Below are 24,191 nucleotides of genomic sequence, written 5' to 3' on the forward strand. Positions count from 1 at the left end.
CTGTGCCGACGACAGTGCCTTCAAAGGAAACTTCAAATGATGAGAGGTACACGTGCAGAATGTTTGTAGCAATTATTGCTAGATGCTTTCTTAATGAGCGGTCAGAAACCTTCATTGCTTGGCTAACTATTGCCACGAATCATCATCGCGAAACTTCCAGGGCAGGCACGAAACGGTACATCTCATCCCGGCGCATGCTGAAGAAGAAGCAAGAAGCTTCAAGACACATCGCCTGCTCTCTGGCAAACGCACGTGCTGTTTCTAGACTTTTCGGCGCGACGCTTAAATGCTTGTGCGCTCCAAGCTGGAGCATTCATTCATTCATTCATTCATTCATTCATTCATTCATTCATTCATTCATTCATTCATTCATTCATTCATTCATTCATTCATTCATTATTTGGACTCAGTTGTGTTCAGAGAGCTATCACTCTTGTGTTTTGCTACCAAGTAGTTTAATAAACCGTTCGCTGTTTATTCGATGACTCGCCGACCCATTTCGCTTCGTGACATTTCTGGTGGACGTGCGGGGCATTCCTTGTCCAACGGCCTGGAAGACCAACTGCGACAAAGCAGAAGACAGCTTGGTCTGCCTGCAGAATTCGGTCCATTAGAACCCCCCAAACGCAAGAAGAAGATGACTGCGGAGACCAGTACCCAAGTGGCGCAACCTGTTGCCACGCCCATAGCCCCTGCACGGTCGCCGAAGACATTCAGCGGGGAGTATTACGACGACGTGGATGATTGGGTCGACCACTATGAGCGGATCGCCAAGTTCAACAACTGGAGTGACGACCCGAAGCTCGTCAACGTCTATTTCTCCCTGGAAGGCACCGCGAAGACATGGTTCGAGAACCGGGAGACTTCGCTCACGTCCTGGGACGTCTTCAAAAGCAAACTCCGCGAGGCGTTCGCTTTTCAACAACGAGCTGAACGCGCTGAACATCTGCTCCAGAGACGGATCCAGCTGCCAAACGAAAGCGTTACAGGCTTCGTCGAAGATGTCTTGCGGCTCTTCCGGCGAGCTGACCCCAAAGCATCCGAGGAGAAGAAGGTTCAGCGACTCACGAGGGGCGTAAAAGAAGAAATTTTTCGCGCCCTGTCCCGGGATCCACCCGCCACGACCGACGCTTTTCTGGACGAAGCCGTCCGCATTGAGAGGACCCTGCTCTCTCGCGCTACCGTCAACGAACGACACCAGGGCTACGAGGCTTTCTCCACGACCGCTGGCCTCGACGTCGGATCGCTCAGACAGCTGATTCGAGAGGTGGTACGCCAAGAAGTACGAGCTCTCCTCTGTCCTGAGAAGGCTCAAGACCCTTTGTCTTCGATTGGTGCGATCATCAAGGACGAGGTTCAGCAGGCATTCCAGCCATCGTCAACCGCCAACCCCGACGCCGAAGTACCGAGACCAACCTACGCCGCCGCTGTGGGACAGGTGCCACCTACTCGTCCGTCGTACTACGGAAACCGTTGGACGCCTCCTCGGCCTGTCGAACCTACTCCGAGCGTCCCGCCACACTCTCAGCCGTTTCGCAAAACGGACGTTTGGCGGACTCCCGACTTCAGACCGCTCTGCTACCACTGCGGAGAGGCCAACCACGTCTATCGCCGATGTCCCTACCGACGACTTTGCCTTCCCGGTTTTTCACCCGACGCCCCCCGCCCCCAGCGCGGTAGTCGCCCCGCCGCAATTGAAGACTATCTACGGCAGCAGAATGCTTCCCCTGGCTCGCGACGCGACCTGTCCCCGAGCGTCCCCCACCGCAGCAGGTCGCCAGGAAGAGCACGTTCACCGTCACCGGCAAGACGACCTGTGTGGCGCAGCCCTAACCGGGAAGACTGAAGACTGCAGCTCCGGGAGGTGAAGCTGCGGACCGACGACAAGTTACAATTCCTCCAACTCGACGAACAGCAACGCAGCACCAACACGACGCTCGAAAAATTACCAATAACCTGAAAATACTCATCGACGGCCATGAGATGATTGCGTTAATGAGATGATTGCGTTAAGACGGTTGCGATACCAGACCCGACGACTCTGTTATAAGTGGTAGGTTGGCTAAGAAGCTTCGCAAGGTGCAAACGAAGTGGGATGAGCCTAACATCGGCACTGCTGGTGGACACGTCGTAACACCGACTGGCCGATACACGGCAGTCATACAAGTGCGTGACATCCAGTACGTCGTCAGCTTTGCCGTCTTGCCGAACTGCCCACGGGATGTAATACTCGGAATGGACTTTCTAGTCGAAAACGAAGCAATCATCGACTTCACAAACGGAGTTATCTCTTTTAAAACGCCGGAAACAGCAGAAGACAAGTGGTGGGCACGAATAACCCCGGAGAAACGCGCAAACACGGACGTAACCGCCGTGACGACTCAGCACGTCAACCTGCCTCCCTTGTCGTCAGTCCTTGTGACCGCTACGTGCGAGAGAGCACCGACTGGCTGTTTGATGGCTGAAGGCAACACGCAACTTCTCCTCGAACGAGGACTTGGGATAGCAAGAGGAATTGTGCCCGTAAGAAACGGAATATTCGAACTCCTGGTCACAAATTTTCGCCCGGAGCCACAACACCTGGCGAACGGCACGAAGATAGCCGTCATCGTAGACCAATACTCCACCACGGATGTTTGCCTGATGAACACTGCTCGTATCGCGGTCGCCACGGAACACGAGGCCGAACATTTCGACGTAAACCCTCAACTCAATACAAGTCAAAAGCAAACCCTTCTCCAGATGCTCAACGATTTCAGTGACTGCTTCGCTGCATCGTCGAAAGTAAGACAAACGCCCACTGCGAAGCACCGCATCATCGTACACGAAAAGGCCCGTCCAATTCACCGCATGCCGTACCGGGTCTCCTGCAAAGAGCGAGAAACGATCCGAACGCAAGTAGAAGAGATGCTAAGAGATGACATTATCCAGCCGTCGACCAGTCCATGAGCATCGGCGGTGGTACTAGTGAAGAAGAAGGACGGAACACTCAGGTTCTGCGTCGACTACCGGAAACTCAATGAGATAACGAAGAAGGGCGTCTACCCGTTACCGCGCATCGACGACACGCTCGATCGCCTTCAAAACGCAAATTTTTTCTCTTCCATGGACCTCAAGACGGGGTACTGGCAAATTGAAGTCGACGAACGGGACTGCAGGGCTGACGTTGAAGCCTCAGAAGTTTCGACTCGGCTATGAGGAACTCAGATTTCTCGGCCATCTCGTGAGCAGCCCCGACCCCGAGAAGACGGCGGCCATCGCAAATTACCTTGTTCCTTCTAACGTGAAAGACGTTCGAAGCTTTCTTGGCCTTTGCGCCTACTACCGACGGTTCATTCCGAACTTTTCAAGAATTGCGTCACCCCTGAATGCCCTCACGAAGGACGGATCCACGTTTATCTGGAGTGAAGCCCGGCAACAGGCGTTTGATGAATTGAAGACGCGTCTACAGACCGCACTCGTGCTTGCCCACTTCGATCCAAACGCCGAAACAGAAATACACACCGACGCGAGCAACGATGGTCTAGGAGCCGTGCTCGTTCAACTTCACGACGGCGTCGAACGTGTCATCGCTTACGCAAGCAGAACGCTAACCAAGGCAGAGAATAACTATTCGGCTGGCTGGTTTAAGGGACCCCTCAGGACACCTAGCGAGATGGAGCCTCCGATTACAGGAGTATGACGTAACCGTCACTTACAAGTCAGGAAGAAAACACAACGACGCCGACTGCCTGTCCCGAGCTCCACTCCAGCGACAGGACAACAGCCTCGAGGACGACGACGCCTTCCTCGGTCTAATGAGCGCGACTACCATGTCTACCAAGCAGTATAACGACCCCGAATTGAAGACACTCGTCGACTATCTGCAGGGCCGCGCCGACAATGTTCCTCCCATCTTCAGAAGATCACTCCCAAGTTTTTCCCTACGTAATGGTGTCCTCTACAAAGAAAACCACGCACCACAAGGCGCTACGTGGCTTCTCGTTGTGCTTGGGGACATGCGCATCGAGATTCTTGAATCCTGCCACGACGAACCGTCATCAGGTCATTTGGGATACAGCCGAACACTGGCCCGTATAAGGGAAAAGTACTACTGGCCAAAACTGGCCAAGACCGTACACCACTACGTAAGGACGTGCCGGGAATGCCAATGACGAAAAACGCCGCCGGTACGACCTTCTGGGTACCTTCAGCCAATCGCACCGCCGTCGGCGCCGTTCGAGCAGATTGGAATGGATCTACTCGGGCCCTTCCCACGTTCGTCTTCCGGAAATCGTTGGATAGTCGTCGCCACCGACTACCTGACACGCTATGCTGAGACTAAGGCACTTCCACAGGGCACAGCAACAGAAGTGGCGAAGTTCTTCATCGAGAACATGGTACTACGGCACGGAGCTCCGACCGCCTTAGTCACCGATAGGGGAACGGCATTTACAAGCAGGCTAACACAAGAAATCCTTCGGCTCAGCCACACCGCTCACCGGAGGACAACGGCGTACCATCCGCAGACGAACGGGCTCACCGAACACAACGCCTAAACAAAACCCTTGCCGACATGATTTCGATGTACGTCGACGTCGAGCACAAGACATGGGACGAAATACTGCCTTACGTCACGTTCGCCTATAACACGGCTGTCCAGGAAACAACGGGATTCACACCGTTCCGCCTTGCACACGGCCATGACGCATCGACTATGCTGGACGCGATGCTGCCCCACGAACCCAGTGATGTGGAAAACGACGCTCTGGACTTCACACAGCGGGCAGAAGAAGCCCGCCAGCTGGCCAGACAACGGATTGGTCAACAACAACGCGTCGATGAAAGAAGATACAATATGTGCCGACGAGACGTACGCTTCAGTCCATGCGACTTGGTATGGGTTTGGACGCCGATTCAACGACGAGGCCTCAGCGAGAAGCTACTGAAGCGGTACTTCGGTCCCTACAAAGTACTTCGACGCATTGGAGACCTGGATTACGAAGTGGTACCTGAGGGCAGCGTACCCACTCGACGACCCCCGAGGACTGAAATAGTTCACGTCGTTCGACTGAAGCCGTACTTCAGCAGGTAGCGCTGAAGACTAGCTGGAAGGAAGCAACATGAAAAAAATACAGAAGGAGAAGATACGGCATCGAGACGATGCCCTGTCTACGGAGGGGGCAATGCCACGAATCATCATCGCAAAACTTCCAGGGCAGGCACGAAACGATACATCTCATCCCGGCGCATGCTGAAGAAGAAGCAAGAAGCTTCCAGACACATCGCCTGCTCTCTGGCAAACGCACATGCTGTTTCTACTTTTCGGCGCGACGCTTAAATGCTTGTGCGCTCCAAGCTGGAGCATTCATTCATTCATTCTTTGGACTCAGTTGTGTTCAGAGGGCTATCACTCTTGTGTTTTGCTACCAAGTAGTCTAATAAACCGTTCACTGTTTATTCGACGACTCGCCGACCCATTTCGCTTCGTGACACTATGATGCGTATCCTTTCTCGTCGCAGCTTGCTTGAAGGCCGATCTTTTTTGTTCACTGCTGTTATTAAAGCTGGTGGCAGACTTTTCCATGGTACTCGAAAGTTCGAAGCCCAGTTTGGATCTGTGTTGGACGATGAAGCCCTTGTTGACTCGTGCTCTTTGGGGGCAACTGGTAGACTTTGAGTCAGATATCCTGCTCAGTAACGGAACTGGACAGTAATGGAAAGGACTGCGTTGTGCTGGTAGACAAATGCGACTGGTTCAGTGTTGTCACCTGCAGACAGACCTAGAATATAAATAACGAATAATTAGGTCAGTAACATGTTACAATGCTGTGTTTTCTATAGACCAAAATTTTCAGCGCATCGATTGCGCGGTCATTTTGTAGCGACTGTGATGCCACAGCGCGGGCAAACAAGTGGCGACCGCGGGTGCTTTGGCTCAGCCCATTGGTGAGGTCGTGCGCTCAGGATATAGCTCGTTGTTTAGTATATTTGTTTATTGTATGTTTAGAGTTGTTATTGAACATTTAGAGTTGTTTATCAATATGACTCCGTTTCTTAGGAATGAAGCAGACCAATACCCGAAGACAGTAAAGAGTGTGCTTTCTAATAAACTTCTGCAATACCGTGGGTGCTATCAGCAGGTCCTAGTTTATTTATTTATTATTATTCTACTGCTCCACATGAGTGGTAATGTGTAGAGGAGAGGGTACATAATTGTTTCAAACAAGAATACAGAACAATACGGGTAATACATACACAAACACGTTTCTTATCTTTATGCACTCAAACGATCAGTTAAATTACCGAAGAACCGTAAGGGCAGGAGATGATAAGGTCATGTGGGAGGTTATTTCAGTGGTTTACTGTCCTTCCAAAAAAAGAAAAGAATTCTTCAGCAGAGAATGCCGGGAATGATACTCCTTAATCTTTAAGGTGAGGTCCAAACGGTGCGAGACAAAGATAGGCGGTAGTAAATAATCGTTACGGGGCTACTTGATTTGTTAAAATAAATATCTGGAAGAAGTTTCCATTGAGCCTATTGAGCCTCCATCCTGCTTCCCTGTGCTTCCCTTGATTCGGAGGGCTTTGAATATACAGGGTGTCCTAGAAAACGTGTGAATGCATTATAATAATAAAAACTTCGCGACCTACAATCATGCGGTCAGCTGCAGTTGTTCTTACTAGACGTTTGCCACCTCTTGATGTGAATGTCACGTAACGTAAGTTTAATTACGTTGATTTTTGCGAACTGAACTCGGAAATTGGCAGAGTAAATGCCACTTTTTACCTCACCAGTGTGAAGAACATGCCGAGTTTACTCGAATGTATGACAATCGACAGGGATAGTGAGGATTTATCTCATCTGAACATCGTGCCCTTCGGAGCACCCCCGAGCATACCGCGCGATAACTTTTTGACTGCAATTGCTAGAGCGTTTTAGTTGACGGTATCGTCGTTATGCTTCGGTTACGGTAACCCGCTGAGCCCCAACAGAGCGGGGGTAGGAAAATTGGTTATAGCAGGGCGATCATCCCGTTTTCCGTCTCGCACAGCTAACGGCGCTGTCTGACTTTGTACCCGTGAAGTAGTAGAACAAATTCAAGTGATTAGCTAAACTTTTCCAGTGAAAGCCAGTTCGTGCTGTTTCTCATTACGGTTTTCACTATATTTGAAAATATTTCCATGACTGTAGCTTTCCTAATAAACCTGAATATTAAAAAGGCCGACCGGCCGGCTTTCCAAAAGCCATCACTGGATCGACTTTACTGTTTACAAGAAGCTTGCACCAAAGTTATACTTGAAGCTTCCGCAGCTGCTGCTGAGACGCATTGCCCTCAGCAGCAGGAAAAGACGACGAGGGCAACGCCAGGTGCTCACCGCTGGCGGAAGCGATCTTGACCCCCGGTAATCCGGACCGTCCCGCGTCTCGCTCCGCTCGGACAGCGCGGCAGCGAAGCGGAAGCCCCGCTCTGCTCACCCACTAACGGTCAGCTTGTCAGTCCGACGAAAGGAGGATGGAAACCCGGCCTACAGGGTGAGAGTAGAAAAACTGACAGTTCCTGAAATTGGAAAGGGATGGCATTATCCCAGCGCAAGCCAGATACGATAAGCTATTTCTGCGTTATCTTTTCTACTATCCCGGTGTGGGCCGGGTTTCCAACCTTCCGTCGGACCGCTAACGATTGCGCTGGCTATTGTTCGTGAGCTATGCTCCGGGTGTTCCGTACAGCATAATATTTGGGGTGGGATAGCTCCTCAATCCTCCTGCCAATTATCACGAATTTGAGTAAATCCGGCGCGGCCTTCACATTAGTGGTGTAAAAAAGTGGCCTTTACTTAACATCTTTCCGAGTTCAGTTCGCAGAAATGTACATAATTATTCTTACGTTAGATGACATTACATCATGAGGTGGCAAAAGCCTAGTAACAACAAATGCAGTTGACCGCATGAATCTATAGGTGGGGTAGTTTTTTAAAATTATATTTCAACGACACGTTTTCTGGGACACCCTGTATAGACGTTTCACGTTCATTAAAGTTGCTGTGTTTGAGAAATCTTGTGTTTGTGTTGTGTGTTTCTGCTTGTCTCGCGTATCGTCCTCTTCGTAGTTATGTACCAGCTACTCAGCACCCTTCTACTCTCGTCAACTTCTGCTATAGTTGCGAGTCTGCAGGTCTATCTGCCGTTTGCTGTCTTAACCCGCTTGTCCGCGTCCTTTTGCTGCAGTTATTACTTTAGTGTGTGCTTCAACCAACTACCATGATTCAACCCACTTCTTAGGTGTGGAAAGAAAGTGAAACTTGTCAGCATTGCTGGGAGATATTTGGCCTCGATGAAACATCTGTGGAACACGCTCTTCATGCTCTAGGTATTGCCGATGATAATGTTATGATCGAAACGCCGGCAGTAGTAATAGTTGGTTGGGAGAGAAAAACAATGGGAGTTAGCAACATGGACCCCTGGGCCCTGTGCCGTTGACCCCTGAGTCCTTCGCGTATTTTTTTCCGGACAGCGCGTGGACGGAGTTTTGTCCGCGTGCTTACCGGTAGGGGGAGGGTGGCGTGCGCGCTTACCCTCTCACATTTTTCAGCCTGGGCCAACTTCTTTCGGCTTTTTCCTATCTGTGCCGACTTCAATCGGAGATTTTTTCCCCGCTACAACAGGTGTGCAGTAAATGGTTTACATGCAAAGGATAGCCATACACAAAAGTACAAATGAAAATATATTTATTAAAGTCATTAGTGTCGGGAATTATGTTATGACTCTGTGTGAAGGAGAAGAACCCAGCCAAAAACCTGATGCAGAAGAAACACAATACGATACACATAACAAAGTTTATACTTATCACAGGTATGATGCTATAGCATTGAACGGGTATCACACATCATACACAATATTTTTGAATAATGGTAATCACACAAGTTTTTCAATGAATCAGAACTAAAATGGGTGGCACATTTAATCAAAGAAGGGTTTTTAATCGATATGATTACAATCAAAATTACAAGTTTTATTATAAAAAGTCTAACATTATTATATGTGAGCACCATAGTGGAGTTTTAGTTACAAAGTTCCGATAGATGTACGTAACTTGAAGAACAATAGCTAAGTTGGGTTGTGCATTCGTTTATCGTTGCGCATTTTTCAACCTGGGCTGACTTCTCTCACAAATTCTTTTTCCAGCGCGCGGTGGGCGGCGCGCCGGTGAGGGGCTGTCAGAGTGCTTACCAGCGGGTCGCCGGGATCGGCGCGCCCTAATCGTTGTGCATTTTTCATCCTAGGCCGACTTCTTTGGCAATTTTTCTGCCTGGGCCCACTTCTCTCGCGAATTTATTTTTATCTTTAGGCGGGGCGGTGAGTCATGCGCAGGTGAGGGGCTGTCCGGGTGCTTACCAGCCGGCCGAAGGCCTAAGCGTACACTTATCGTTGTGCATTTTTCACCCTGGGCCGACTTCTTTCGCGACTTTTCAGCCTGGGCCGACTTCATTCGCATTTTTTATATTTTTTCAGGTGGCGCGTGGGCACTTTACATGCAAGTAGGGCATGCACACTGACAACACTCGGGCCGACTTCTTTGGCGATTTTTCACCCTGGGCCGACTTCGTTCGCAATTTTTTTAGGTGGTGCTTGAGTGGTCTACATGCAAGTATGGCACACGCGGGTGAGGGGCTGTCCGAGTTCCTACCAGTGAGCCGGAGAGCTGCGCGTGCCCTTATCGTTCGCTACAACAGCGGTGCGGTAGGCGCTTTACAGGCAAGTAGGAGCATGCACAATGACCAACACCTGGGCAGAATTCATTCTCACTTTTCACTCTGGCCCGACTTCATTCGTTATTTTTCCACTACAACTGTTGTGCGGTGGTCGGTTTAGATACAAGTAGGAACAGGCACACCGGCAACCCCACAGAGCGATGGTGCCATCACACCTGCGCCGACTTCATTCGCGATTTTCGCCCTGGGCCGACTTCATTCGTAATTTTTTTTCTGCTACAACAGCCGTGCGGTGGACGGTTTACATGCAAGTATAGTAAAGCCAAATAGCGGCAGGTATTATGTTGTAGCTCTGCGTGAATTAGAAAAATCCAGCCAAAAAACATGAAACGGAAGAAACACAATACACATAATAAAGAATATGGGAAACTAAGTTGAGAGAAAAATTCATCCAAAAAGAAAGCAGAAGGAACCCAATACACATAATAAAGAATATGGGAAGCTAAATTGAATATTCCAACACGACACAATTAATCAATTTCTTATGATGTGAATAGCACACACGCAAGGAAATAATGAGAAACACGATTAACCGCTAATAGAGAATCAAAACAGTGCACCATCCAACACGTAAACAAGAGGTACACATAGGATAAATAATTGAAAAACAATCTATCAAAACAAGAAACATGCATGCACTACTGAATAGCAGAGAAACACTCTAAATGGCGCATCTGCCAAAGTGTAAACAACAGACACATGCAGGAAAATAATATTGAAACAAACGATCAAAACAAAAAACATTACAAATTTAATAAATTGAAATTAATCTATCTTTTGAACTATCTAAAATCATCCTTGCGACCTAATCTAGTCAAACAATATACAATTTTCGTCCTACTCAGGCACTCACTATAAACATTAGCTTGACAGAGGTATCCAACACACGCAGTACAGACAAGTTTTACACAGTACAGCCAATCTTTCCTACTTGAGCCCGGTGGAGGTCACTCTCTCTCTCTCTCTCCCTGTATACAGTCCAAAGCGAAGAAACTGAACGTCCTTTGTCAATCTTTGAGGTGGGGAATTCTCTCTCTCTTTCACATTATTTTGTCCAAATGGAAATATTCTTAGGACTGGTGTACAGAGGCCAAATTTTTTATTGATCAACTATCGCAAATAGACGTTAGAATTATTCTATTCTCAAGAACACCACAAGAATTCTATCAAAAACAAACAATAGCACGCAAAAAAAATCGAAGAACAGACTTCCATGTCAATGCAAACTGGTTTTAGAGAAACATTCTCTAAGCAAACGAGAAATATTATCGCTGGAAACGATACTCAATCAAAACGAGAACATAGCATTTAATGTATTTCAGATCAGCCAGAACTATCATGCATACATTATTCTCAACTCACAAGATATCAATCGAGTCAGTCAAGTTTATTCAGTGATAGAAACAATACTAATTCGAAAACGAGAAACAAATTTAGTTGCATCATTTGTTATGATAACTTTGCAACAGTAATTTCTACACGCAGAAGCCACTCATCTGAAATGCAAATTATTGTAAAAGCTTTCTGCAGTGGAAATCAACACACACAGCTCAAAAATACATTCCCAACTAGTAGAATATTTTTATTAATATCAATCGAGTCATCATCTGAAACAAAGTCAAAAGCAGTAATTAATTTAGGCAAACATTATTCATAACCACGCAGCACGAACTTGTCTTTTTCATTCAGGACCCACTAGTGGAAACGAAAAGAGAGGGAAGCCGCTAGCCATAAAGTTCCCGTACACTTTCGTTAAGGTTACGCCCGCAGGGAGTAGGAGAATCTAACAATGATCTTGGTACACAATGTATAGTTGAAAGCCATAAACTGACTCCTGCAAGTCAAGTTAGGGAAGGGCTGTCTTGTACGTAGAATCATTGAAAGCACACGTTTTTTCCTTACACATCGCATCGTTTTGTAAATCAATTTCCATAATTCTCACGACAGGTTCATATTAATAACATTCTAAACCAGATAATAAATTTCTAAACAATAAAATGATCATAGATATACTTTTAATCAAGTGTAGAGGCACACTCGAAAACAGAACAGACATTTGCTCTACATTGAAGAGATGGACGGATTTTGTACTCGCTATCATAGGTCATGGGAGGACATGATAAAAAGCTGCTTCGAAAAAGAAGAGCAGCGAAATGATTCTATTATCACAGCATTTCAATATGTCTTAGACATGGTCGTATTCGGAGATATGGTTCAAATTAAGAAATTGAAGGTTCAAGTACTTGTATGCCGAATCTACTATTGTTATAAAAATATTTATACGTCAACATCGGAAGGGCCACTGGGATTGATGGTGGAGTTTTTGAGGTTTGCTAACGAAAAATTTAAATACACTAGACCAGATGTAATTGTAACCATTGCAATGGGCATTGCATTAATCAAGAGAACAATCAAGGTCAAATTATCATATACAACCAGTCTATATCGCGCGATTCATTACGGATTTGTTGAAACTACACCTAACAGTTGAAAAGAAAAATACATAAAAAAATCTTATCACCTGATATGTTCCACTAGAGCCGCTACACATTTATTTTCTTCTACCAGCACTTGCAATGATGTCGAATGAACAGAAGTTCAATATTGGCGTGCAAGGTCTGATGTATCATCACTTATTGAAACACAACAAACATATCAATTGTGGTGGACCACCGGACGATTTTCATCTAATACTCTCTTGTACACCATTCAAGAATCTTCATACAAAGAAAGGAAACATCAATAAGAGACTGTGCAAGTTTATCGCAACAAGGTGCAAGTTGCTGCAAATACAAACACGCGCCACAAAACGTGCAATACAAACACGGCGACAACGTATTGCCTGCGTTAATCAACGCTGGATTCAAGCGCCCAATAATCAGAATAAACAATTTGATGTCTTCAGAATTCATCAATTAAGACAACAAACGAAAACTTCAGAATTTGGAATAGAACTGTAATTTATCAAAATAAACAATGGCTAGGTTTTTCTCCTTCACGCAGAGTCATAACATAATTCCCGACACTAATGACTTTAATAAATATATTTCCACTTGTACTTTTGTGTATGGCTATCCTTTGCATGTAAACCATCTATTGCACACGTGTTGTAGCGAGAAAAAAATTTCTGATTGAAGTCGGCACAGATAGAAAAAAGGCAAAAGAAGTTTGCCCAGGCTGAAAAATGTGAGAGGGTGAGCTCGCGGACAACCCTCCGCCCACGCGCTGTGTGGGAAAAAATACGCGAAGGACTCAGGGGTCAACGGCCCAGGGCCCAGGGGTCCATGTTGCTAACTCTCATTGTTTTTCTCTCCCAACCAACTATTACTACTACCGGCTGCAATCGAAAGAATTCTGTGTTTCTTAAGTGAACAGCATCGGACGGGCAAAAAAAAAAAGGAAGAAAAGAAAAACGAATTTTCCGCATTCCGAACTGAACATACTGGGAGTGTTATCGTTGATAATAAAACTTCCTTCCTTCCTGCATTGCTGTTGAATCAGGTGTACTGCATGGTCCTGTTCTATAGGTTCGATTCCATTTTTATTATGCATTGGTGACTTGCTCCACTGTGTATGCTCGAAAATTAGGTTGCACTCTCACGATTATGCTAGTTATAGAAATGTAAGTCGCACCGAGGACAGTTTCTTGTTGCAAGAGGATCTGAATAATACACGCAGATGGTGTGCGGCTAAGAAAATTGAAATTAACGTATCAAAAACGCATGTCTCATTCACAAGAAAGACAAATTCAGTTAAAAATAGTTATACCATGGATGGTGACTCCATCGAGAAACGCGCTTCATTGAAATGTTTGAGAGTAACATTCAATAGCGATCTTTCGTGGAACGTTCACATAAATCCTATTACGGCCTTTGTCAACTCAGGCGATATATCTACTTAGCATGGCCAGAGATTAAACGATTAGCATAGAGCGCTTGTCCGCCCTTGTTTAGTGCATCCATAATCTGAAACACTTAACAAAGGTACCTCATCGACGAAATTGAAATTAATGAATGAGTGGATTATGCCCAAGAACGGCTGCTGGAGCCTTGATGTTGGCGCACTATAAGATTACACCAAAGTACAAGTAATATATAAGTGTATGCAGCAACACGTTAAAGTGATTAAAAAAACAGAGACCAGAATGCAATAATCGAACGCACGTGAAGGTGTCAAAGAATTAGCATACATACAGAAGATGGACATATTAGGGACATAACAGAACAAAATGATAAGTGGGGAAGAGGCACCAACACTGCAATATTTGAAGCAATACATGAAGTAGTGAAATGATGAAAGGAAGGGTCACTAAACAAATAAAGAGGGCAAAGGCAGCGAGAGCAAATAAGTCAATGAAGGCAACTAAAGTTAAGGTAAGGAAGATGCAATGTCACGTTTGTATTCAGCATATCAGGGAAAAATATCACATGAGGACGAAAAAGTGTTTACCAAAATTTGACAACGTATGAGTGGGTTATCAGGGAGGTGACGCGGGATTGCGAAGGGCGCCACAAGAATATCGGAAATTTCTGCGGCCTAGCAAGAATGAAGAGTCAACATGGAATGGACATACTTGTAAAGGAATGTGGCATGAGCAATTTGACGCCGCGATGTCAGGGAGAGGAGTCAAACGTATTTTAAGAGACTTGCGTAGTCGAACGATCCAAAGCGGGGATATCCCGGAGGTAAAAGTTGTGAACAAAATGAAGTGCATGTTTCTAAACAGATTGGAGGCGATTGCTCTCAGTAAGGCAGAAAGCGTTCCGTGCAAGCGATGCACACTCTAGTTGTGATAAAACGAATGTCTTGTACACTCTAAAGCCTGTGACGGACATGTGCCAGTTAAAAAAAGTTCCCTCAGAAAGTGCAGCCGGTACATAGCCGTAACCGTCTGGAAGCAGCCTTAACGGTTATCAAATAGCAAGCACAGCGATCCTCATCGCCAAATTTCATCGGGTACAAAGCCGTCACGTTGGTATGAAACGGCTTTGTGCCCGCTGAATAATATGTGTGCCTACTGAACCTTGTACTCGTGTGCTTGTTGAATAATGCGTGTGCCGGCTGAATATGCGTGCCTTCGTTGGAGCGTACTACTTTGTTCCGCGCTCCGCCAGTGAGGAGTGACACGGCACAACGTATTCTCCCGAAGTACGTTCCTTCCCGCTTTCTTGACGCTGTCTGCGTTGCAACCTCGCCTTTGAGAAGGATGACACCTTGCTTTTTAAGTACAGGTCTCATGTTTGCTTAAGGTAAGCCAACCCAGCTGTGATGCATCGTACGACGCCTGCGTTTTACTCGTGTTTAACAATCGAAGTACATTCTGTTGCAGAGATTTCCCCAGAAATTCACTGCTGGGGGGCTGCCGACCTTTCAAGGGGGGGGGGGGGTATGCTTGGTGAAGATTCCACTTACGCATTGCAAATGGCGGTAGGAGAGGATCGGCTGCATCGGTGAAGCGACGATGTACATTCCAAGCGAGGTTAATTGTATTCTTTAGTTATAGGTGACCGCAGGACTGTATCGACTGCGAGGAGGTGAGTTACGAAATAGAGTACTATTCCAGCATTAACGTTGCAATAATACCAGCGTGATATTCACTTCGATTTCTTTACAGGTTGTTTCCTGTCTCAACGGTCCCACATACGCGTGAAAGATTGCAACTGCTTCTCACATGGAATTGGTGTCTGTTGCCACTTGTTGGACAATTGTTCCTCGGCCATTTCGTTTGAGGAACCGTCGTGTTCGTCACTAAGGATCTTCATTGAGCTTTCAGTGCCAGCCTGTTCGAAGTTTCGAGGATTGTGTGATCGGCGTTTGAAGGACTGCCTGGTGTATCGGATGGGTTGTGTGTCCGTGCAACGTGTGCTCCATATGTGTGTGTTGGGATTAGTGAACAGTGTACGCTTTGCATCCGGCAAACGATGATGTACTGGATGCAATTGAAAGGTATGTGCAAGCCAATAAAATTTGGTGTTTCATGTTCGATGTGCTTGGAGCATTTTATTCCTTGCTTCTTCTTTTTTTGCGTAGCGTGGAGGTAATTTTCTGTTAGGGAACTCGAGAGGCGCAATGTGTTTCGCGTATTAGTGGGTACAAGTAACCCTTCGATACCTCCGGTACACTGTGGCTCCTGGCGTCAGCAGGGGTGTTTTACCAGTTACTTCAGGGGGCACATGGCACCTGCAGCTTCCGCAGGCACCGCGTGCCCCTTAAAGTCATGTGGCACATTTTTTAATTGGCACAGTTGATCAGACGCACCTATCCGTCACTGGGTTTAGAGTGTAGCTTTTATCAACAACAGAGGCAGTGCCGAAAACTTTGCACGTGTCCGAAGAAAGAACGACGTTCTGCAGCGACATGATCATAGAACGTCAGTTTGGCATCACAGCTGACTCCGAGAACACGGACAGTACTAACCCGTGATGTTTCAGCACTGGACATGTAGCGAAAGAGAGCAACATTTGTTTTATGGGTAAACGAAACAATTTGATTTTTTGGAGCGTTAACCTTGTTGATCCAAAACAGAGCCGTGAGATTCGGGGTTCGCCACTATTCCAGAACAACAAGTGAGAGTGCACTCAAACGCCAGACTCGAATTAGCGCATTTACATTTACGAAGGAAGGTTGACCGGGTTTGCTCTTTCTACTAACTATCTAAACAGAAAAATCAAAGTTCAGGGCCATAGGCCCTCGTGGGCACAAATGCACCATTCTATCATACAAGACTCGCCACGCGACTCAGCGTTTCCATGGCTTTGACTAATCGCTTCCGGTTTCCCCCATTAGTATCGGCAATGTCAGACTTCTCCAAACTTCCACTCCAGACTTCAGACTTCTTCTCCAAGCGGTAAAATGTCAGACTGGTATGGTGTCCTTTCGTAGAGAATGCGACATTCAGGTCGAAACCGCATCCGATTGCACATAAATTGATATAGGGGTGTTCTGCTGTGCAACGTGTATTACTTTTTCTTTTCTTCCCTTTCGTTTCTTGTTTTTTATATGCGTACAAGTTTGCTTGAAAGTTTTGTACCCCTTAGTACCCCGTACGGGATGCTTGAGGTACTAAAAATGAAATCAAAATGACATGTCATAACAATACAATGCGCAGGGTGTCCCTTCGCAGCGGCAGCAATGATTACCCCGATGCCTGTTTCCAAGCTGCGACAGTCGAAGTGAAAGTGGCAAGGCGTAAAGGTGCTGCTGCCTTTCCAAGAACAGAAGATGGCTGGTCCGTGTTATGTGGGATGGAGCCAAGATGCCGCGTGTTCCTGCCTATTCGATTTGGCCTCGTACACCAGATGAGGATACGCTTCCACCGCAACTCCTCCAAATCGGTCATATTATCACAGGTGCTGCCTTTTGTATCGTTAGACTCTGACTTTGTTGCGTTTCATCAAACGAAATAGTTCAACATGCGTCAGAAACATCACTGACACTACACATGACTTATGACTTGGTGTTCCACAACAGCCCACTCGTTCAGGACACCACTCACCTCACCAACCATTTCAGCGACCACTAATCAATACCGATCACGCTTAAATAAAGTTGTCTACACACTTTCATCCAGCCCGATTTCACCACATGCACAGCTGACGGTGAATTTGGCGTTACACGAGTCGTAACCATCCTATATAATTTTTTCGTGTTTTCATTTTTTTTCCAAGAGATTCAACAAGGCACACGGTTGCCAGCAAATAGGCCGCTGCGCACGAAAACCTATACGCCGGTACGCCGAGGGACGCAGCACTGTCGGAGACATCGAAACGCAATAGTGCGGAGCAGGCTTTACGCGCATCAATGATACAAATGCCGTACACACGTTCATGTCGGGCGAGGGAATCGACTACTTATTCTTTCCGTTGCCCTCAAACTAGTTAGACTACGAGACACATAGACTGTTTCAAACAGTGGTTAAAGGGGCTGGAAAGTGAAAAATAACCCACATATTTTTGCCCACTATCGTGCACAACATCATTGTTTGATAACACACGGACAGCATTACTTCTCAATTCGGAATATTTTTTACGTCTAAATATTTTGAAGATTGCAGGAACATGGACGGTGCTGCCAACGAACTGCGAAAAAGAGCAACTTGGGTTTCGGGTCCAGGGCTCCCAGGGATTGGTCAACCCTTACCACGTGAGAGTTAATTTTGTAGACAACAAAGTTGACGCACATTATCTTACAGCTAAACGCCATTTTAAAAATGACGCTCACTTCCATAGTTTCTACATTAATGAAGCATTCAGTTACTTCGCCGCTACGAGCTACGATCCGCCGGGCCATCTGCAAGGTCGTCTGTGTTATCGCGTTTATTGTCTACGTGGTGGGTGGTTTGTTTCGCAGGGGTTACACAAACCTGCCATTGTTGTACCCTCAAGCGGGTGCTTTTGCCATCTTGTCCTGGTCGCACGTCATAGAAAACGTCATTTTGAGGTCATGTGACTTTGTTTACATGTCGTTTTGCCGCTTACCGACATATTTCGCCGTCATAACACCAAGAGATGACCGTATTTTGCCAGCGTAAACAATGCGGTGCTTCTTCCGGAGCATGGTAGCCCATTTTACCTAAGTTTTAAGTACATCGCACTGGCTCAGTTAGTCTTAACGCGTGGTCGTCATTACATCTTTGGAAGTTGTCAACAATACGAGGCTTTATGTGTAAAACTGCGCGTTTTACTCCGAGATTATCGGATAAAAATAATTACCGTGATCAAAAAACATCCAAAACGTCGTTCAGGAACAACCACCGCATTGTTTACAAATGGTTTGGCCGCCTATCACGGGCGCCGCCATCTTTAAGGTCACGTGTGCCTTGACGTTTGCTGTGACGTGCGACCAGGACCTGTCCAGGATGCATTGCGTTCGTCCAGCACGCTTTCGTCTACGGAACAATACATTGGATGCCACCCCTGTGGTGGTCATGTCGGTCACGCGAAGCAGAAAATGGAAGTGAATGACATGTCTGTGGCTGCTGTGTCACGTATTCGAGAGACCTACATTGCCTGGTGTAGTTTTTGGTGTTCGGGGATGCAAAAATCATCTTTGTTCATCTTCGACGACGGGCGTTTTCTACCACAAGATTCCACAGTAGAGTGCAAGAAGACGAATGTGGTTCGAAGCACTGGGCTATTACATACAGCAGTCGTGTCGTGTGTGCTGAGCTCATTTTACTGTCGATGACTACGAAGATGTCGTAGAAGGCGTCCGAAGCAAGAACCAGAAGCAAGAAGTGCCGTTCAGTAACCAGTGATTTGGCTTCACCGAGGTGATGAGTTCAACACAACCTCTCAGGTATGTACAGGTGTCACACATGTATAAATTATAATATAGCGATGACGTATTCCATGTAACTAATGTTATCCTACTTGTCCAGTACTGAACATTGTCAACATCAACAAATTTAATTTTAGGGGCCTTCCAGTGTTGAAGTGGAGCCACACTGCTTCGTGTGTGTATGATCCAGGCTTTCAAGTTGACATGACAGAAATAGCTGAGAGCAGGTATGCAAAGTTAACAGAACATTAGTATGATGTCAACAGTAGGAGAAGAAACCGGTGAGAACTACTAGCTTCTTTGAAGGGTAGAGGAATACTTCCTGTTGAGGTATAGTTATGACTAAGGAACGCTATTTAATTTTCAAGAGATGCGTCCTCTACACTTGAATGCCCAGTAAAACGGTGAAAGTTCATTGTCTTTGAAGCCCCACTACTGGAATTGTTCAAAGTGTGTCGCAGCTACAGTGAGCCATGCAAGGTTACCACATCATATTGGTCCTAAATTTGCAGAGTTCCCCTACCTCGGACAAAACGGTCATTTCTCCTTATTGATCTCTCGAACCTACCTTCTCAGAGATTGATGTGGTTCTCCATGCATTGCATTGACACTGCCTTTTTCTACTCATGCTTTCGATTTCTTGTTCTGTTGAATAAACCTTCAATTGAGAGTTTGCAGCCATCACGCTGTCTACTGTGTTTGTCCCTCATCTATATTGATGTGATATAACGGTAGAGCACATCAACATGCCAACAACCTACCAACAACAACCAAACAACGTTGCCATGCCTTATCAACATGCCAAATCTTTTTGTTGCCGCAGATCATAACTTCACAGAGTTTGACTCTGCACCTTGCCACGAATGAAAAGTGTAGGGTAGTCCTACTTTTGGATGGAAACTACACAATGTGGTAACATCCATATATCTAAAACTTTAGTCGACGGAGACTTGCTGTTTTTGTACAACCTTCATTGTACATTTCTTTTGTCTCACTTAGCACACGTGAAGAAAAGTTCTCATCTTCAACAAGATGACAGGTCATTGTTGGATCCATCTGCAGCATTATTGTTCCTGTACCCTATTCATCAACCGAGAATACAAAAGCGCACAAATGGTAAAATACATCATGTTTGTTAAATTCAAAAGGGAAAGGCAAAACTGTTTATACTTCTCTTGTTTATTTTGTTGCAGGTTTTACAACCCTATCAAGTACGTTAAAACATCAGAAGGCAGAAAGTCCTACTCTGTCTCCTAAATCCCTGGACAATAAAAAGAAAAATATAGTTTGAGTTGTGACAAAGTGTTGCTTCTGCTCTTATATTATATTTCAATTAAATGTTACGATGTGTTTGTTGTGCACACTGAAGCCAGTTTCAATTTGCAGGGCTGTCAAAAGTACTTACAAAAGTACATCTCAATTACAGTAACAGAGAACTTATGCAATAAACTATTTAGCCATTTTGGAGTACAATTGTTCACACCAATGCTGCATGGATAACTTCGACCCCATGTTAGTTGGTGGCATGATTATGAATCAGTTACAAGTACTCATTTTAGCAAAACAGAGTTCATTAAGTGTTAAATCCAAATCTCGGTTCAAACATTAATTGGCATTTGGAAATCTGGCAAATAAGAAGTATATTAAAAGGTTATGAACACAGTTTAGCTGAGTGACACTGATGAAACTTATCTTATTTACTCCTCATATATACAAGACATGAGTATAATCTACGCATACAGATATGCCCCAAGGTTACTTAACCCTCCAGGAACAAACTAATAATTATAATATGCTGTGACTGCAAAGACAAGGCAATGAGAAGACCTTGCAGCAAGCAAGAAATGAAAATTTGCTGACATCAATATGTACATTTCTACAAGTCTGCACACTGATGGGGAAAGCACGACGCAGGCAGGAAGAATACTTTCTATTGTACTTTCTCAGAGCACCCCATGTCCTTCTCGTGAAGAGCCGACAGGTGATACAACGGAATTTCCTGCACAAGTAAGGGTTTTCCGTCAAGTAAAGACCGTGTTAAGACCACACGGCGTTGCCGCGTATGTTGCCATGCTCTTCCGTTTCTCGGGTGTATGTCAAAGGCAGTTGCGAGACTTCGGTGTCAAGGCACAGTATTTCGAAATGTGCGTTAGTTGTGATTCAATTGTCTGTCTGCTTTCCACACGCATTCTCTACCTCTCGGCAGCAAAAATACTGGTCCGTAGTACCCATCGGTTTGCATTTCCCACATGAACACCTGCACGACGAAAAAACAGCGCTTGTTTCGGCTTACACAAGTGCTTCTCCCTGATACATGCAAATTTCACGAACCAGTCCATGTTCACGGCACGGTCAGCTACTGGTGAGCACGAAGGTGACTCCGGTAAATCTCTGGACGAGGAATCTTCTGCTGCGAAGCACACACTTGCCAGCACGCTATCGCACGAACAGAAGTTATGTGTGAGCGATAGTTCTCGGATGCGGAATTCTAGCGCACTCATGTTCAAGAGGTTCGACATTCTCGACGTAGAAAGTGGTCACAAATGCCCACTGCCATTTTCGTTTTCGCAGGATTAGCGAGCGGAAGCGCGCGTATTACATGCGTCCTCGACAGATGGCGCGGGGTGATGCTGTTGACAGACTGCTCGGTTTCCTACTAGGTCCCTGGACCTGCAATAATGGAAAATTTGATTAAAGAAAAACTACAGCGATTTCAGCGGAGTTCTTAGATATTTGAACTTTTGAAGGTTCAAGCTTTTCGCTGAACATAAAGTTTCGATAGGTTTATATTCACTTTTCGGTCCCTTTAAGCATGACACCCTTCGTGCGTCTTGAACATGAAGCATTCAGCAACTCATGTGCAGACTAGCACTCTCATTTTCCGCTGTGCGTTCAGACAGAGCAGTGATCGTAGTTTCTCGAGTGGGACAATGAGTGAATAGTCTTCCGTCTTTCCGCGTAATTTGCATAGGATCAGACAACACGGTCGTAATACGAATATATGTTCGAAGTAATTTTATTGGTTTGCTTATATAATCCTTGTGCTGTTCTCGCAGATAGTAATTGAGGAGTGGAACTTGAAGAATATTGCAACAGCAATGAAGAATTCCATACTTCGTTTCCTGAAGAATACCTAACCAAGAGTACCGCCCAAGACCAAAAGCAGACTGAGCCCTGTTAAGTTTGCACATGCTAGTTGATTCCAGTAGAACCTTCCCAATCAATCCAAACGACGCAGCACATAACAGCTGAAAACTGATGTGTCAGCTGAGGCGTTTCCTGTTTCCTCGCTTTTTTGTTTCATAGTGTATAAATGTGCAGTGCATAACTGTCTAGTAAAAGCTATTCTTGGATCATTCGCTCGCTGTATTTGAATAAATGACGATATAGTGCACGTTGCTGCTGCGCCCGTACAAGGACCATCTGCGGCATGGTAGCTTCAGGTTTGCCGAACTTGTGACACAACGGTACAGCAGTACTCCATGCAGGTAGGCCAGACCCTTGTGCAGTTCCCCTCTCTCCTCTATTGTCCGTGGTGCGAGCTCATTGGTGGACCCACGCCAATCTACGAATACCCCCCTTCTTGATGTCTTGCGAGGGGACAGACACTTCGTTACGTGGTTTCTTCAAGTGGTTACCCTGTCCCCTCTGCAGACTTCGCACACACACGTGTCTACTTTGCTCTGCGCTGGTCGGTCCCACCGTGAAGAGTTACCATAGGGGATACGTAATGAGGTAATAATGTTCCCCATGCCATGTATGCATTTCCGACGATGCGACTGGTGCGCCAGGGTGGTGGGCACCAGCCACCATCGAAATTAATTTCGCGTTGTTTCCTAATTGAAATTATATCGAGTTGTTTCCTTGGGTTTCCTACATAAAATGTTTACCCACGCATACCAAACAACTATGTTCTCGGAAGATGTGCATTGGCGGTCAGTAGGGTAAAGTGGGGCTAATTGAACACGGGGGCAAGTTGAAGACAGTTTGGGTTTTTCGCGCGGCATTTTCTTAGCAATATTTTGTTCTCGTCCGTGACACCAGGGTGAGCACAGTCGTTGTCTGGGCTATGCTGTGTCATTGCCCTGTGTTTCCCTGTGCACTACTCGTGGCTGACCGTTCCGGCTGGCCCAAACAAAAGACAAAATTTAAACCCGGCATTAATTTTTTGATGTCCTCAACTTACCCATAGGGTGGGGTAAGTTGATGAAAATATGTAGCCTGTCATTTTTGGCTCGTGCGAAATAAATATCTGGTTTAGCACAACAGTAATTGTGGGTCATTTCTCAAAGGCTTGGGGATTCAGTTACCAATTACAGTACAATTTAGGCGATTATTCTGGCTGATATTAACAAAATAGTTCAACAGTCTTCAACATAGACCACCTTACCCTATACCACGATCCAGGCAAAGCATGCCATTACAATGCAAGGCGTACTCTGGGCAATGAGACAAACTCCGTGGATGATCCTACTGCATGGAAACCAATGGCAATCACAGGTGATGTCAACACGCCAGGCCCGTGAAGGCAGGGCGGCCTTAATAAACTTTTGCTAGTGCGCTATCCGTGTGTGTCGTCTCGCCTTCATCGCCTGTGTTACTTTAGCGCTTTCATCATGAAGCAGAGCAATTGGTACTCATGAAGGTGAACAAATCCCTTTTGAGGAGTCTTCGTCTCGAGCAGTTAACTGATTTTGTATTCACCTGTACGTTACGTGTAGATGCCATCAGCAAACATATCGTTCAACAGAACCTGATACTCTTCGAGGTGAACAAGAAGCAGCCACATTCACATTGCTGCAGGGTAACGCTACAAAATTAGCTGAAGTTTTGCTAAAGTATGTACGAGTCTATTGCGAGTACCTTAATGATGTTATGAAGCAAAACATATTTTCAGCAATTTAATGACATACTCTCTAAGAACACCCTGTATGCTGCCTCTTCGGACTACTGCTTCTTGTCCTTAGAATCTGCATACCTGAAATCAACACCTGGTGTATTAAACGAGAATGTCGAGCGATACAAGGCGTTGTGCTCGCTGAGGAAGTGTCCATATAGTACGTGTCATACCAAGAGGTCATATCCCAAGACGGTGTCACTGTTTTTGTGGTGTGGGATGTCTTCAGCATGTCTTACTCTTAAAATACACAAATACACTA

At 45.8% G+C, this 24,191-nt stretch overlaps 1 protein-coding gene across 1 annotated transcript in view; it reads left to right on the top strand.

The window, feature by feature from the left end:
* Window positions 1-22,382, top strand: part of LOC135392999 (alpha-1,3-mannosyl-glycoprotein 4-beta-N-acetylglucosaminyltransferase B-like) — an 81,025-nt gene extending 58,643 nt beyond the window's left edge. Inside the window, exons 5-6 of the mRNA XM_064623604.1 lie at window positions 16,862-17,102; window positions 22,089-22,382. Of these exons, the coding sequence (XP_064479674.1) occupies window positions 16,862-17,102; window positions 22,089-22,169 (322 nt within the window). The 3' untranslated portion in view covers window positions 22,170-22,382. The remainder of the gene's footprint in view (window positions 1-16,861; window positions 17,103-22,088) is intronic.
* The last annotated feature ends 1,809 nt before the right edge of the window (window positions 22,383-24,191 follow it).

This window comes from Ornithodoros turicata, chromosome 4 (genome assembly GCF_037126465.1).
Source record: "Ornithodoros turicata isolate Travis chromosome 4, ASM3712646v1, whole genome shotgun sequence".
NCBI classification, from domain to species: Eukaryota; Metazoa; Arthropoda; class Arachnida; order Ixodida; family Argasidae; genus Ornithodoros; species Ornithodoros turicata.